Below are 14,736 nucleotides of genomic sequence, written 5' to 3'. Positions count from 1 at the left end.
TATAGGCTCTATCTTCACTGCTGCATTCCCCAAAAGGTAGATTCTACATGCTTTAATTTTAGAATGGCCTTTTGTACATATGATTTGGTATTTCAGAGGAGATCACAAACGGATCGTTCTGGTCCATTCTGGTCTTGGTAAGATATCACTCATAAGGTGCTCAACCTGCCATTTAACTTGTGTGAGATAGTTGTGGGCAGGTTTATCCTGATACCATTTTTTGCTTTTTACCTAAGAATCCTGAGAATAACTTTCTTTCTTTTTTCTACAAAAGTAATTAAGAATAGTAGTGTACTCTCTAGGATTATTTGAAGTATATGTCGAGAGCAGGAAACCAATAGGCTTCTGTCACAATCAAATCACCAAGCATATGTTGAGTGATAACAGGGGCATACAATCACAGGGGAAGAACTCAAGGAGAAAAGTGGCCCAATTATGGTAATGAACAGGTAGCCAAATGAAAAGGATGGGAGAGAGCACAGGGTAACAATGTGAAATTATGATTAGCGCAGTAAGCAGCTGGCACAGCCTAACTATTGTTGTCAAATGTCTGGAACATCACGGCAGAATGCAGCTTAAGGACAGTGTGAAAGGACAAACTGCTTAGTCTGTGCATTTCTACAGGGAGTTCTTGAAATGTGTAAAGGTTGCATTGGGAGACCAGCAACTGTCTAAAACTTTCTCTTTGACAGCTTGCGATATTCCTGATTTGTATTGTGGGCTACACCTCACCTGTTGGCTTCATCTTACTTGGTGTTGTGTGCTCTAAGAATTTATTCAGAGTTCGATTCTGTCCCCTGAAGCCTGCAGTTTCATTTACTCTCAAAGCCATTTCCCCCATCAGATATAGTTAGTGGGGCTGGATATGTTACAAACCTGCAACAAATAAATACACAAGAAACAAAGGCATTTGAAAGTGGCTTTCTACCTCCTTACCTGGTAAAATTGGAATTCCACTTTATCTGAAAACTAATGTTTTCATACAAATCCTCAGTCAGTTTAAGATTGGTTTAAAAATAAATAAATTAAACCCATCTTAATGCTAAAATATCAGCATTGCTGGATCAGGCCCAAGGCCCATTTAGTCCAGCATTCTGTTCTCACAGTGGCCAGCCAAAGGTCTGTGGGAAGTCCACAAGCAGGAACTAATACTCAATATTTTTGTAATTACTTAGCATATTTATTTATTAGATCCCTTTCCATGGGTATACTCAACAACTAACAAGATTAAAACATACCTAAAGTATCTACAGCAGGTCAGTACAAAATCATCTTTCATATGATGATTCTTAAACTTTCATTGAGAGCTTCACTTGTCTTTTTATGCTGTCAGTTAAGTCTTCTAGTGATGGCATCAGTGATGAATAAAGAAGGGCTGGTTTTTTAAATAATGTCCTTCCTTGACTGTTAAAACATCTTCAAGATCTGAGCAGAGATCTTGCTACCTGCAATACTTTAAACTGGTGATCTGGTATTATTGTGGATGCAAAGCATGTGCTCTATCACTTATGCCTTTCCTTATGATGTTCTTGCAGCTAAGGTTACATGTGGCTATAAATCAAATTTTCATCATACTTCAACTACATGACTCCCTCCAAAGTTGTAACCTGAAATGTCATGGTTCTACATTTGTAAAAGGCTGTTACTAAAAGCAAGCTATATTGCCAGGAAGCCATGCGTAGAGTGCAGAGACCCTTCTGCCTCAGGAAAATAACATGTTTGGAAGTCGGCTGCAAAAATTTTTGGGGTTGTTTTGTGTCTATGGGATATTTTTACAATATTGTTTTGCTAGGTGTTGTAAGCTGCCTTGTGGGAGAGGCGGAATAAATAAACCAAGGCATCTGAAAAATTTATATGCATATAGTATATGATCCAAGTCGTAGTTATTATTTTTAAAAAAATCTTGTGATAAAAACCATGGAGAGAGCCAGAGATGAGGATTGAGGATGTTTAAAGTACTCTTATTCATCTTTCTGTTGCTTTAGGGTTTCTGTTGTTCCACCTGATGCTAACAACTGGGAGCTATCAATCCAGCTGGGGGAAACAACTCACTCAGTTATAGCTTCATGTCAAGGGTCTACATTCTTGGTAAGCCATTGTTCTCTTTTCACAAGAAGTCAAGATTTTATTGTGATGTGGTATTGACTTTCGCCCCAAAACTAGAAGCTGAAATCCTTATTTATTTGCACACACTTCATAATGATGATGATAAGATGATTCTTAGCAATATGATGATAATAAAAATGGGAAATTACTATCAGAACTCTCTAAAAATTATTACTGAATTATTGCCACATAATAAAAGCAGTCCATACACCAAATTATTCTGTTTCAAACACTGGAATCCTTGCTGTTTCGTGAAGACCAGTGGCTAAAGGCACATACCTGATGTAAGGCCTGATGTTAGATTTGGTAACACTGCAGTAGCATTTTTTTTAGAAGATTTTGAAACTGACGTCATGAAAACAAGGTAAGTATGCACTCCAAGAAAGATGCACAAGTGGTCAGCCTCTGAGCTGTGTGCTAACACCGCATATTATTCAACAGGCTTAAGGCTACAATATGGCACAATGGAGAAAGTGTGTGTGTGTTTGTCTTTTTGCCTGGAAATGTCTGAGAACTGAAACTTCCTGCTGATGAATTTTCACAGCCCGTTTGGGTGACCTTTCTATTCTAACTTGCTATTTTATGTAAGGGCAGGTCAGATTTTATGCTGTTCTCTCACACTGTATGTTGTGATAAAAGCCCATTTTGAATGCAACACTAAGCCAAACTAGCATAAACAAGCAAATTTGTGGGTTCCCAGCGGCAAGATTTTGACCACTTTGCTTTTACGCCAGTCTTCCTGCTGCCACGTTGCTGTAAGCTAAGCCATATTTCAGCTCACCATTACATCTGAACCCAGGCTCATAGCTTATCTCCCCCAGAAAGACCACAAGCAGCAAGACATAGAACAAACCTTGGCTACCAGTTTTGTGTGGAGAAAGATAAATCATGAGCCCAGTTTGAACATAATGCTGAACCAAACCATGGCTTTGCTTGCTGCAGCATTGCAGTAGGATGGGAGGCTAAGGAAAGTGAACGCGATCTCCCTGGGAAGCTGCACATTTGCACCTTCATGCTAAGCCATGGCTTGGTTTCGCATTATGTGTGAACCAAGTCATAGTTTCAGGAGGGCCTTCCTCTGGTCCAAGAGGCAGGGCCTAATCTTTGCTGATTTTTTTTTTAAGACACTAGACTCTTCGTGTCTTCAGATCAGTCCTTCCCAGCATGCGATCGATTAGGTTTAAGCAAGAAGCTTGGGGCAAGGCAAGCTGGCTTCTTCCCTCTCTCCTTTTCCTTGTTGTGTCTGCAGCAGTCCCATTTGGTCTGCCCTCCCCTTCTCTTTTCTTCTCTTGGCCACGTACAGTATTGTACTGGTTTCAATATACAAAAGAAGAAGAGAGAAATTACAAAAGGACTTGGCTGTAAATCCCCTAGTGTTGGTGCTGACCTTTAAAGCCCTAAACGGCCTCAGTCCAGTATACCTGAAGGAGCGTCTCCACCTCCATCGTTCTGCCCGGACACTGAGGTCCAGCGCCAAGGGCCTTCTGGTGGTTCCCTTGCTACGAGAAGACAAGTTACAGGGAACCAGGCAGAGGGCCTTCTTGGTGGTGGCACCTGCCCTGTGGAACGCCCTCCCACCAGATGTCAAAGAGAACAACAATTACCAGACTTTTAGAAGACATCTGAAGGCAGCCCTGTTTAGGGAAGCTTTTAATGTTTAATAGGTTATTGTATTTTAGTGTTTTGTTGGAAGCTGCCCAGAGTGGCTGGGGAAACCCAGCCAGATGGGCGGGGTATAAATAATAAATTATTATTATTATTATTCCTCTTGACGTGGAAGGGCACTTAACTGTTCCATATGGGGAGGTGCTCCACCTTGTTGCTTCTAAGCTGCAAGTGGTTTTTTTCACCCACACTAATGTTTCTGGAGAGAACCTTGCAGAGAACAATGGAACTCACGTTGTCTAGACACCTTGAAAGAATAACAGTACCATAAAGATCTTAGCAGTGACCATATTTCTCCATACTGGAATGCTTTTGTGGAGCAAAATAATGTTAAATTTATTGTAAAGCTAATAGGTAGAGGCTAGAAGAATTTAGAAGTATAAACAATGGTGAATCTACATACAATAGCCCAGTATTGTAAAACGTTGAATCTATCTAATTCACCGCTCTGTAATTTTCCTGCCACCAAGAGGAGGAATGTTCAGCGAGCAATAAAGGAGTAAAAGATAATTGTGCTATCTTTCCATAGATGCATCCTTTTCTCTTTCTCAGTATTTATTTGGTTTATTTCTCTCTCTGCTGTGAATGTCTGAATTGGGAAACTGGAAAGCATGCTCGTTTTGGTATCCTCCTAATATTTAAAGTCTTGGTGATAAAGGGTTAGAGATGGCTAGCTCCACACATCCTGTTTCCAGCCACTTGAATGTCAAGTATTCTTAACTCAGGCTACTTCTTTTAAACTGGAGCCGTTGTCTTTCTCAAAGCTGGCAAACACACCAGATGTGTTCTGAAATGGAATTAAGAATGAGTTCTCCAATGAGTTCACTTCCACAAAAGCTTACTTTTACAAAATAAACTTGAAAAATAAACACTAATAAACATTAGAAAAGAATTTCATGGGCTTTCTTGACATGCATGTTAACAATTCTCTGTATATTTTAATGAACACTTAAAAGTTGTTAATGATGTCTTGAAATAGTTTTGTAATTAAGCTGAACACCTCTTCCTTACTTGGCACCTGTATTTTCCCTATTTACATAAGTGTGTTCATGGCTCCAGCAATACTCAGTGCTTTGCAGAATTTGCTTTGCATAAATATTTATAGTGTTGTGGAATATTTTCTATTTAATCAACTTCCTGTCCCTTCTCATCTTTCATGCTTACCATTTTGTTTTGGAATCTTATGTCCTCTTGTGTTGGGGTGATGACCTTTTTTGACCAGTATACATTCCAGCCATATTCTTGGTCCCCTCCCCCTACTCTCCCGCTGTCCTTTTAAAAATGAATGGAAACCTAACCTCTTTGATGTTGGTCTCCCTGTTCACATTAAGGAGACACATGGATGCAAGAAGCAGATTCCACTGAGCTGTGTAGAAAGCTAAGGCTATAGGTGGAGCCAACCCTGTCTGTATGCAAAGCTTTGTATTTTCAGCAGCCGCTACCCTTGAGAATCTTTGCCAGTATTGCCGCCGCCTCAATCTTTCCTGCGTACCTGAATGGAGGCACACAAAAATGTGGTGGAGGAGAGGCATTTGGTGTAGGAAGCTGCTATATATTATACAACAGATGATTGGCATTGCACAGGAATGCTATATTTGGAATACTGCATACAGTTCTGGTTGCCCCATCTCGTAAAAGAATACTGTAGAGCTAGAAAAGATGCAGGAAATGGAAATTAGAACCATGAAAGGACCGGGGCACAATGTCTACAGTAAAAGGATGAAGCATTAGGGATTTTAAGGTTTGGTGGAGGGAAGGTAAATTAGTGGGGCATGACAGAGGTTTTCATAGTTACGAATGTTTTGGATAAAGCAATTAGAGACTTGCTTCCCTCTCTTGGGGGACGCGGGTGGCGCTGTGGGTAAAAGCCTCAGCGCCTAGGGCTTGTCGATCGAAAGGTCAGCGGTTCGAATCCCCGCGGCGGGGTGCGCTCCCGTCGTTCAGTCCCAGCACCTGCCCTATCTAGCAGTTCGAAAGCACCCTAGGGTGCAAGTAGATAAATAGGGACTGCTTACTGGCGGGAAGGTAAACAGCGTTTCCGTGTGCTGCGCCGGTTCGCCAGATGCAGCTTTGTCACGCTGGCCATGTGACCCGGAAGTGTCTTCGGACAGCGCTGGCCCTCGGCCTCTTAAGTGAGATGGGCGCACAACCCTAGAGTCTGTCAAGACTGGCCCGTACGGGCAGGGGTACCTTTACCTTTACTCCCTCTTTTAGACCTTTTAAGCCTGGGATAGTATGGGATCATTTCCTTAAAGAAAGAGTGGATAACCTGTGGCCCTTGAGTTTTTGCTGATAGGAGTTGTAGTCCAGCAACATCTGGAGAGTGGCAGTGATTGCCCACCCCAAAGAGCCTAGCTTCAGCATACCCAAAAGACTGGCCACTTACGTAAGGAACCCACTTGGTAGCTGAGATGAAAGCCCTTCTCCAGGTGTATTGCCAGCACAGAGCAGGCAGATAGTGATGGCAGAACATTCTTCTATGGTTCATTCCCAACTATGGAGCTCCCCAAGGAAGATTAACCCTGACACCTTTGCTGTTATCTTTTATGTGTCAAGCAAAATCTTCCCTATTCATTCAGACCTTGAATAAATTAACCACCCCACTTTATTTTCTTTGGATCCTCACACCTCAAATATATACTTTTAACTGTTTCCACATGAGGTCTTTTCCTGCTCCTTCTGGCTGTAAAATTGTTTACCTGCCCTGTAAGAGGTCCTGCGTGTTTCAATCGCTCAATGTTTCTCAGAGATACACTCACGTAGCTTGAAATTTGGATGTGTACACTTTTATATTAATGGCAGATAAAATAACATTCAAAATACATTTCCACAAATTAAAGTCACCTTTCAAATGAAACATGCATTTTTATTTTTATTTTTATGAAACATGCATTTTCATCATGCATGATGACATCAGCATAGACAGATAATGGCCATTGCGCACCAGATACATCAAACATTGCATGTAGAGCTGAAGTTATCCCTAACTCAGTGCTTTTCAGTTGAGGCTTTAGACATTCAGCAACAAATGAGTGATAAATCATAATGGGACAAGACTGCATGAGGAACATGTTTGGGTCAGGTTTTAGAAATCACACACACACATCCCTTCATTTTCAGCCATACCAATGTTTCAGCTAACTTGGGAATTTGGTCAAAAGACCAATTATACAAATGAACCCATTTCTTTCTTGCTGGATCCACTCATGCTGACCTTCTGTTCATAGCTTTGAAACTACATGTGTGTGCAAGTGAGTGAGTATGTGTGGCCACATTGTGTGTTTTTTGTGGTACAGGGATCTGCTTTCAAGTTACTGAACAGCAACAGCGTCTGTGTGTGTGTGTGTGTGAGAGAGAGAGAGAGAGAGAGAGAGAGAAATCAGTATTGTGTGATCTCCATAATCGGGATCAGCAAGACATATGTAGTTGATTTCCCTTGGTTGTCTGGAAGTGAGATGGCAGAGGGCAGCAATGGCTACCATGCTTTCTCTAATTTTGTGTTATTCCACACTCCTATAGCAGCCATTTTGTGACTGGTGCCCACAGTACTTTTTCAAAACGTTTCTGCTGGTCAAAAAAGGAATGTTTTGTGCTTGCTTCTGACTACAATATGATTTATAATAACCCCATAGCATGCTGCTACAGCGGTTTCTTCTTTCCTCTTCTGCGTCCAGTCCTTGAACACCATCTGACAGTGGAGAACAGGGAATAATGCAGGTACCTATTATTAAAAGTGACATTAAGGTCCTGTTTGCACATCATGTAAAGGATAAATGTTTGTGTTTGAACCAAGGATTGTGATTTGATTTGTTCCACTCCAAACAAGCTATGTTCTGTAACCTAGGTTTGTTTTTGGTTTAATGATCGTGGTTGGTTTGAATAAAAGAAGTCAGAGTCCCCACTTTGGATGTAATGCCAGACTAGGCGCATAGTTTGTTTCTTTGGCACACTAGCAGGGAGGAACAAAGTGGCCAAGATCAACAGGTTTACCGAAAATCCACCAACTATTGTTTACCATGACTTGTGAACTGGGCCGCTATCTGATGAATAGAAAGAATCACAGTTTCCGGGGTGTGGCTGGGGACAGCGGTGAGTGGAGGCTGGGATACAAAATGAACGCTCTAGGCACAATCCATTTAGAAAACATTCTGCACAAGCTTTGCTGAAATTAATGGGAGCAGCACATAGGCGTATGAGGTGGATTGAGACCATTTATTTTTAAGACCGACAAGATAACTGTGAGCTCCTTTTGCTGGCATAGCAGCAGTAGTTATCTTTATCAGCATGTTGAGTGCTGTATGGAGAGGCTAGACATGAATCAACAGAAATAGTAGTTAGCTCTGTGTGTCCTGGTTGCTGCCACTTCATTTTTAGCTGATTTATTTGATTTGAGCACATGCGATGTGCTGGATTACTTCCTTTTGCATCAGCACCTCTGAAATTCAGGCTTAGTGGGGAGATTTCTAGGAGCAACGCTGCCCAGGCTTGCTTTCTTGGCTCCAAATTTCATTGCCTTTCTCAGGGCAAGACAGGCTTATTAACATGGCTTTAATATGGCTCTTAATGCTCTATAAGAAAAAAGAAAAGAAAATAACGCCGCTGTAGTGGCTAGATGTGACTAACTGTTTTGATGTAGTCTTTTCAAAAGACTAGACCAGAGCTTCCCTTTTTGAAATGTGTAAAGCAGTATAGACACAGCTTCTCAGATGGATCTAATTAGTCCTTCATAGGGGCTGGATGTCCGTTTGTTGCAGCTGAATTCTCATTTCACTCACCCATAACTAGAAACACCTCGCTTCAAACACATTTCTTCAAAGAAAGAAGGGTTTAGGGTTCCATGTTTTACTGCTTTTTGATGTCTGTTTCCCTTTAACAGAGAAGACCTTATGTTTATACAACTGTTGTTATTAAGGAAACATAGCTTTGTTCAGAAGAATTCATTTTGTATCCGTATTTGACTGTTTGTAAGAGTGGAAGATCTTGCTACTCTAGACTGTGCGGGTAAACTTACATGTCCTTCATACAATAAGCTCATTTACTAGAAAGACAAGTCTTCGTACAGTATCTGGATGAGAAGAAAGATTAAACAGTGCAGATTTTAGGGCTTATAAAACTTGAAGAAACAGTATTTTTAAATGTAATTTTAGTGTCGCTATTCATTAAAGGTGAGATCTCTACCCAGTAGGCAATATGAACATTTGAAACTACGTTGTGCCTAGTCCTATCTAATCTAATACTATAGCTGCAGATCTCTAGAGCTTCAAACAGAAGTCTTTCCCACCCTGTCTCGTAGAAGTCACTGAGGATTGTACCTGGGACCTTCTGAATACTAAGCATGTGCTCTCACACGATGATCTGTAGCCCCCTTTCTCATAGTTTTAAGTTTTGTGTTGGTGGGAGCTTTTAAGATCCAAAGTGTATGTGATGGAGGCAAACTGGTGTTGTTGAACATCGATCTACCTTGTTCATGGGCAAAGGAAGGTGAGGTGGGGTGGAATGTAAATGAAAGGACAAAAGAGGGTCCATGGCCTGGAGGTACTGAAACTTCCCACCTCTCAACTTCCGTGGACTATCTCCCAATGTCTTCTAACCTCAGCTAGGCAGGTGCAAACATGGGGGAACGGTCAGATTCCCTGTCCCTTGTGGTTCCTCAGTTGCTCCTGGCTCACCAACACTTTCCGTGCAAGTGTGGAAGATCTGCATTTAAAGTTTTTCTGGTCTAGTACCATAGCATAGTTTGGCTTGAATGTCAGGACGTGTATCAAGATTTGTGTCCATTTTTATCCCAGGATTCCTTGGTTTCCCAGCAGAAGCTCGCCCGTTTTGCCACTACAGTGGTACCTCGGGTTAAGTACTTAATTCGTTCCGAAGGTCTGTTCTTAACCTGAAACTGTTCTTAACCTGAAGCACCACTTTAGCTAATGGGGCCTCCTGCTGCCGCCGCGCCGCCAGAGCACGATTTGTGTTCTCATCCTGAAGCAAAGTTCTTAACCTGAGGTACTATTTCTGGGTTAGCGGAGTCTGTAACCTGAAGTGTATGTAACCTGAAGCATACCACAAGGTACCACTGTAATTGAAGTCTAATGCTTCTGGGTACTAAGCGGAAGAAGAAGAAAAATCCTGAAAATTACAGAAAATCTGGTATTCCATAATCTAATATTTGGTATGGCATTGTCCCTCCTTGTTTTTCATTAGGCACAATGTAAAATAAAATGAAATGATTTTACAAGAGTATTTCTGAAATTCCCTTTTTAGTCTTTTTCAATACTAGAAACATCACTTTTCTTTGGGACATCAAAGCTCATTCTCTTAAAATAATATCCACTTCATGAGTAGAACACCTTATGGTTCAAGAACTGCAAAGCTAAAATACAGTCAAGTGTCCACACTTTGTTTTAAAAGAAGCCTTCCTTTAGCAGAAGCATTCTTCAACCTTGCTAACTCATATAGCTAATGTGAGAAAACAGGAAATGGTGCAGCAACCACATTCACTTGATAAATATAAAGGAGCATAAGGAGAGGCCTTGGAAGAGCTCTACTGGATCCAATTAATGGTGCATCTAATCTTCAGCATGACCTCGTCAGCCAGATGTTTCCAGGAACACAATGAAGACACCCCCATTGTTTCCCCCGAGCAACCAGTAATTTTCAAGCATCTCTCTAATAATTTTATTCATGTTTTTGTACACAGCCCTGGACTCTTCTGAGAAACACTTTAAATAAAATAAGAACGATGCATCAATTTGAAAGGTTAAGTAGTTCTTTAGGACTGAAGCGTTGGTCTTGCCTTCTTTCTGCCTCATCCAAGGAGAAAGAGTGGCGCTTTGTGGATGTTAAAAGAGTGGTCAGTTTTCTATTTTGGAGAAGAAAACAAACTTGAATCTTGTTAAGAGCAGAAGAAGAGCACTGCTAGATTATGCCGACTGCCCAACTAGAGCAGCATCCTGTCCTCACAATAGCCAACAGGTTGCCCATGTGAAGCCTGTAAGCAGGAGCTGAGTTCAACATCATCCTTTTTGCTTCTGATTCTTAGCAACCGGCGTTTAGAGGCATAGTGCTTCTGACAGTGGAGAGAGAACATAACCATCATGCCTAATAGCCACTGATTGCATATCTGATGGCCAGCTTTCTTGGAGTTCCAGGGTTCCTACTTCCACAGTGATTAATTGGATGAGTGATTGGATTAGTTTGGCTTATTAGTACCAGGGTCATTTCCCACCAAAAGACATTACAATTCATTCCTCAAGGAGTTCTGCTGCTTCCACAGCTTTAGGACAAGCAGTTCTCTGAAGATCTGCACATACATTCATTAGCACCATTGTCTTCTCTAATGCAGCCTTTGGTTAATGTGTTTTCCAAAAAGTAAAGACCACACCGGGCTGGAATCACTGGGGAAAGGAAATTGAACTTAGCATAGTATTTTAATTCTGAAGGACTGTGGATGGGGAAAGTCTTTCCATCTCACTCATACACACAAAACAGACAGCAGCTACACACCCGAAGACACACATACATAAACCCACATGCCTGCCCCCTGCGCGCGCGCACACAGACACACACACGGGTTGCAGATAATGAACAAGGGGAAGGACAGCTATCCTGGTACTAGGATACAGGTTCTCACTCTTCCCACGCACAAATCATCACATGTGAGCCATGCAAGGGAGTGCTCTGTACCCTGATCTTGGTGCCGGGATGGGCAGAGAGGCTTCAACATTGCGGCCCCACCCCAATGATAAAGATGATCTGATGAGTGGGCGCAAGCAGCGGTCTCTGTCCCAATCCTGTATGTGTCCGTCCCCCCCTCCCGGAAGTTATTGCCAAGCACTGTGAAAGTGCTCCCACAGTGAGGAAGCAGCATTGAATAGTATTGGTAAAAATTTAAACTTGCCACTGCCTAATTGCCGAGGGGGTGGGGTCTGAATAGGTCACAAAAATGTCTTGAAGGGCTAAATATGTCCCACAGGTCAGATACCCCAGACTTATACCATTGGGTTTTTTAAAAATTATTTATACTTCTATTAAAGCTAGGGAGCTTTCTTCCAGGCTGTAATTGGGATGCCTTTTTGCCTTGTTACAAACTAATCTATTTACTCTGATTAATCATGTAAAAGATGTATCCTTATTTGATTTTTGATTATGTTCTGCCCAGCTGCATGTCACATACAGAGTGGCCAAGTTTCTTAGCTGCACAGAAGCTTAAGAAGGCACATTGATGAAAACAGGGCAAACTGTAAAGTGATTTATGTGAACTAATTATTGCAGTATTACAACTTCCCTATATATAGTTATTCAGCAAATAGCAGTTGTGAGTTATTTCATGATAGCTTTGTATGTTCGCTGCTGATTGCACAGTAAAACTTGATTTTCTGTGAAACAAGTGAATGTATGCAGCCTAGCTATACTATGCATGTTAAAGTCAGTCTTTGATAACTGTGGAGTTTAGGAAGGGGGTCTGAACCCAGAAACCTGGTATTGCTGATATAAGCACATACTCTTACCTGAGTAAAAGTTTTATGTATTCACTTTTTAAGAGCAGCATATACTGTACCAAATTTGTGCTGCACCCATGGTCTTCTGCATCTTAGGCAATATTTTTTAGGATTGTCAACCTTAGTGAAAATTGCAAGTGAGCGTTGCCAATCAGATCTAGCACTCAAAGCAATTTCATCTGGCCCCAGCATATGTGGCAGAGTTTTCTTTAAGGTATGGTCAAATAAATTGCTTTTAATGTTATTTCTCTCTGGATTTTGTATGTAATGGCCCAGCTGTTTCATAAATGTAAAGTCCTTAAATGTGATGGGCGACATGTCTATTACAGAGTCTAACAATCCATGAGCAATTTGGTTGCGTGGCAGAAATGTTCTTTTAGCTCTCAGACTATTGTTGGAACAATAGAATAACTTCTAGAACTACAAGAGTTGTCCGCCCTTGATCTATATTGGTCTCAAATGTCATTTGGCAATGAAAAACTTGATCAGTTCTTCGTGAGCAAAATAAATGTTTCACTTTTTTCTACAAATCACCAGCAGTTCAGTGCAGTGTCCTGAGAGTTTTCCATTTAAAAAGAAGAAATAAGTAGTGAAAATAGCATACCCTTGACTTACCAGAGAGCATTACTATTACAAAGAAAATAATAATGAGTTGTCAGCAGCCAGTGTGATTGCATTTGCTGTTTTGGAGAAATATTAAATGAGAAGTATTACCTACAAACGAAGCATTTTAAGAGAGCTTCAGCTACATCAATGTAGAAACAAAACAAAAACAGGATATAGTTTGTAGATGGTTTCACCCTGTGATATACCCTGAATATTTATCATTATCCAGAAGCAGGTAGGAAGAGAGTAGTGAGTCAATAAAATATTGCTCTGAAACATTAAATATAACATTATAGCTGGCAATTCTTTATCGGGACGAATTGATAGCAAAAAAGTAACTAATAGGCTAGATCAAAAGAAGTGTCAGGAATTAATGTAGAGAAGAAGAAAGCAAAAGAGACAAATAATAGAGTAGGTGGTAAGTGGAGGATTAGCATAAGTATAAGGAGTAATTTTTTCTGGGTCAGATGAAAAGAAATAGAGAATAAGTGTTATACGAGGTGTAGGGAGTAGCTTCAGGATTAAAATGACACCTATTTAAGGGTCATACAAAATCCAGGAGATGGGCATGATTTGTGTTATCTGTCATTATCCGTAGACCTTCTTAATAGTTCTGCTGAAATAGTAGCACTAAAATTTGCCTAATGGGCTCTTAAAACATATTTCAGCACTGTTTGTTAGGAATGATTCAACTTATTTTTTCTTGTGGCAACCCTGTAAAGTTTGCTATAATTTCTATTTAACCAATGGAGGCTTAAGAATCACATTGACCATTGTCACCAAGAGTATGTTTTTTGATGGCAGACATTTGAACTGGAGTGTCCTGTGTTCATATTCTTCATTTTGTTTGCATAATGCTTTCTGTGTACTTGTTGTTTAGTTGTTTAGTCATTTAGCCGTGTCCGACTCTTTGTGACCCCATGGACCAGAGCACGCCAGGCACTTCTGCCTTCCACTGCCTCCCGCAGTTTGGTCAAACTCATGCTGGTAGCCTTGAGAACACTATCCAACCATCTCGTCCTCTGTCGTCCCCTTCTCCTTGTGCCCTCCATCTTTCCCAGCATCAGGGTCTTTTCCAGGGAGTCTTCTCTTCTCATGAGGTGGCCAAAGTATTGGAGCCTCAGCTTCACAATCTGTCCTTCCAGTGAGCACTCAGGGCTGATTTCCTTCAGAATGGAGAGGTCTGATCTTCTTGCAGTCTCAAGAGTCTCCTCCAGCACCATAATTCAAAAGCATCAATTCTTCGGCAGTCAGCCTTCTTTATGGTCCAGCTCTCCTTCCATACATCACTACTGGGAAAACCATGGCTTTAACTATACGGACCTTTGTTAGCAATGTGATGTCTCTGCTTTTTAAGATGTTAGCAATGTGATGTCTCTGCTTTTTAAGATGCTGTCTAGGTTTATTATTGCTTCTGTGTACTTACTAGAATTAAATGCATTGTGCCTATTGACTCTGTTTGGTTGCAAGTCTCCTTGGTGAGATAGAGTGGTGGAGGGGGGGAAATTCAAACTGAAAGTACATTAAAAGCAGAGGAATACTTCTCATTTAGTAACTAGCTTCATCTGGAAACATTAATCTCTAAGCAAAAAGCAGCATTCAGTTTAGAGCTGTGACATATGGTTTAGAAAATGTAAAGTAGCAAAACCAAAGAAATGCAAGTGAGCAATTCCTGGGATCTGTTGCCAGAACAGTAGTCTTATTTTTGTGCTTCCGCATGATGCACTGAAAGGAACTGAGATTTTTGCAAAAGTGAGAGGGCACCATAAGCGTGAGAGGCCAAAAGTGAGAGGGCACCAGCCTAGAAACATGGAAATAAAGCAGATGTGGTTATTTTGAAGTTCTGGAAATAGGATCCTACAAAATT

General features: G+C 41.0%; 1 protein-coding gene across 1 annotated transcript in view; it reads left to right on the top strand.

The window, feature by feature from the left end:
- PCCA (propionyl-CoA carboxylase subunit alpha) overlaps positions 1 to 14,736 on the top strand; it is a 223,970-nt gene that overhangs the window by 134,449 nt on the left and 74,785 nt on the right. The window contains exon 19 of the mRNA XM_083437796.1: positions 1,986 to 2,088. Within this exon, the coding sequence (XP_083293922.1) occupies positions 1,986 to 2,088 (103 nt within the window). The remainder of the gene's footprint in view (positions 1 to 1,985; positions 2,089 to 14,736) is intronic.

Source organism: Podarcis tiliguerta, assembly GCF_965153285.1.
Source record: "Podarcis tiliguerta genome assembly, chromosome: 4".
Classification (NCBI taxonomy): domain Eukaryota; kingdom Metazoa; phylum Chordata; class Lepidosauria; order Squamata; family Lacertidae; genus Podarcis; species Podarcis tiliguerta.
The sequence above is the reverse complement of the archived record's forward strand: the minus strand, read 5'-3'. Positions and strand labels throughout refer to the sequence as shown.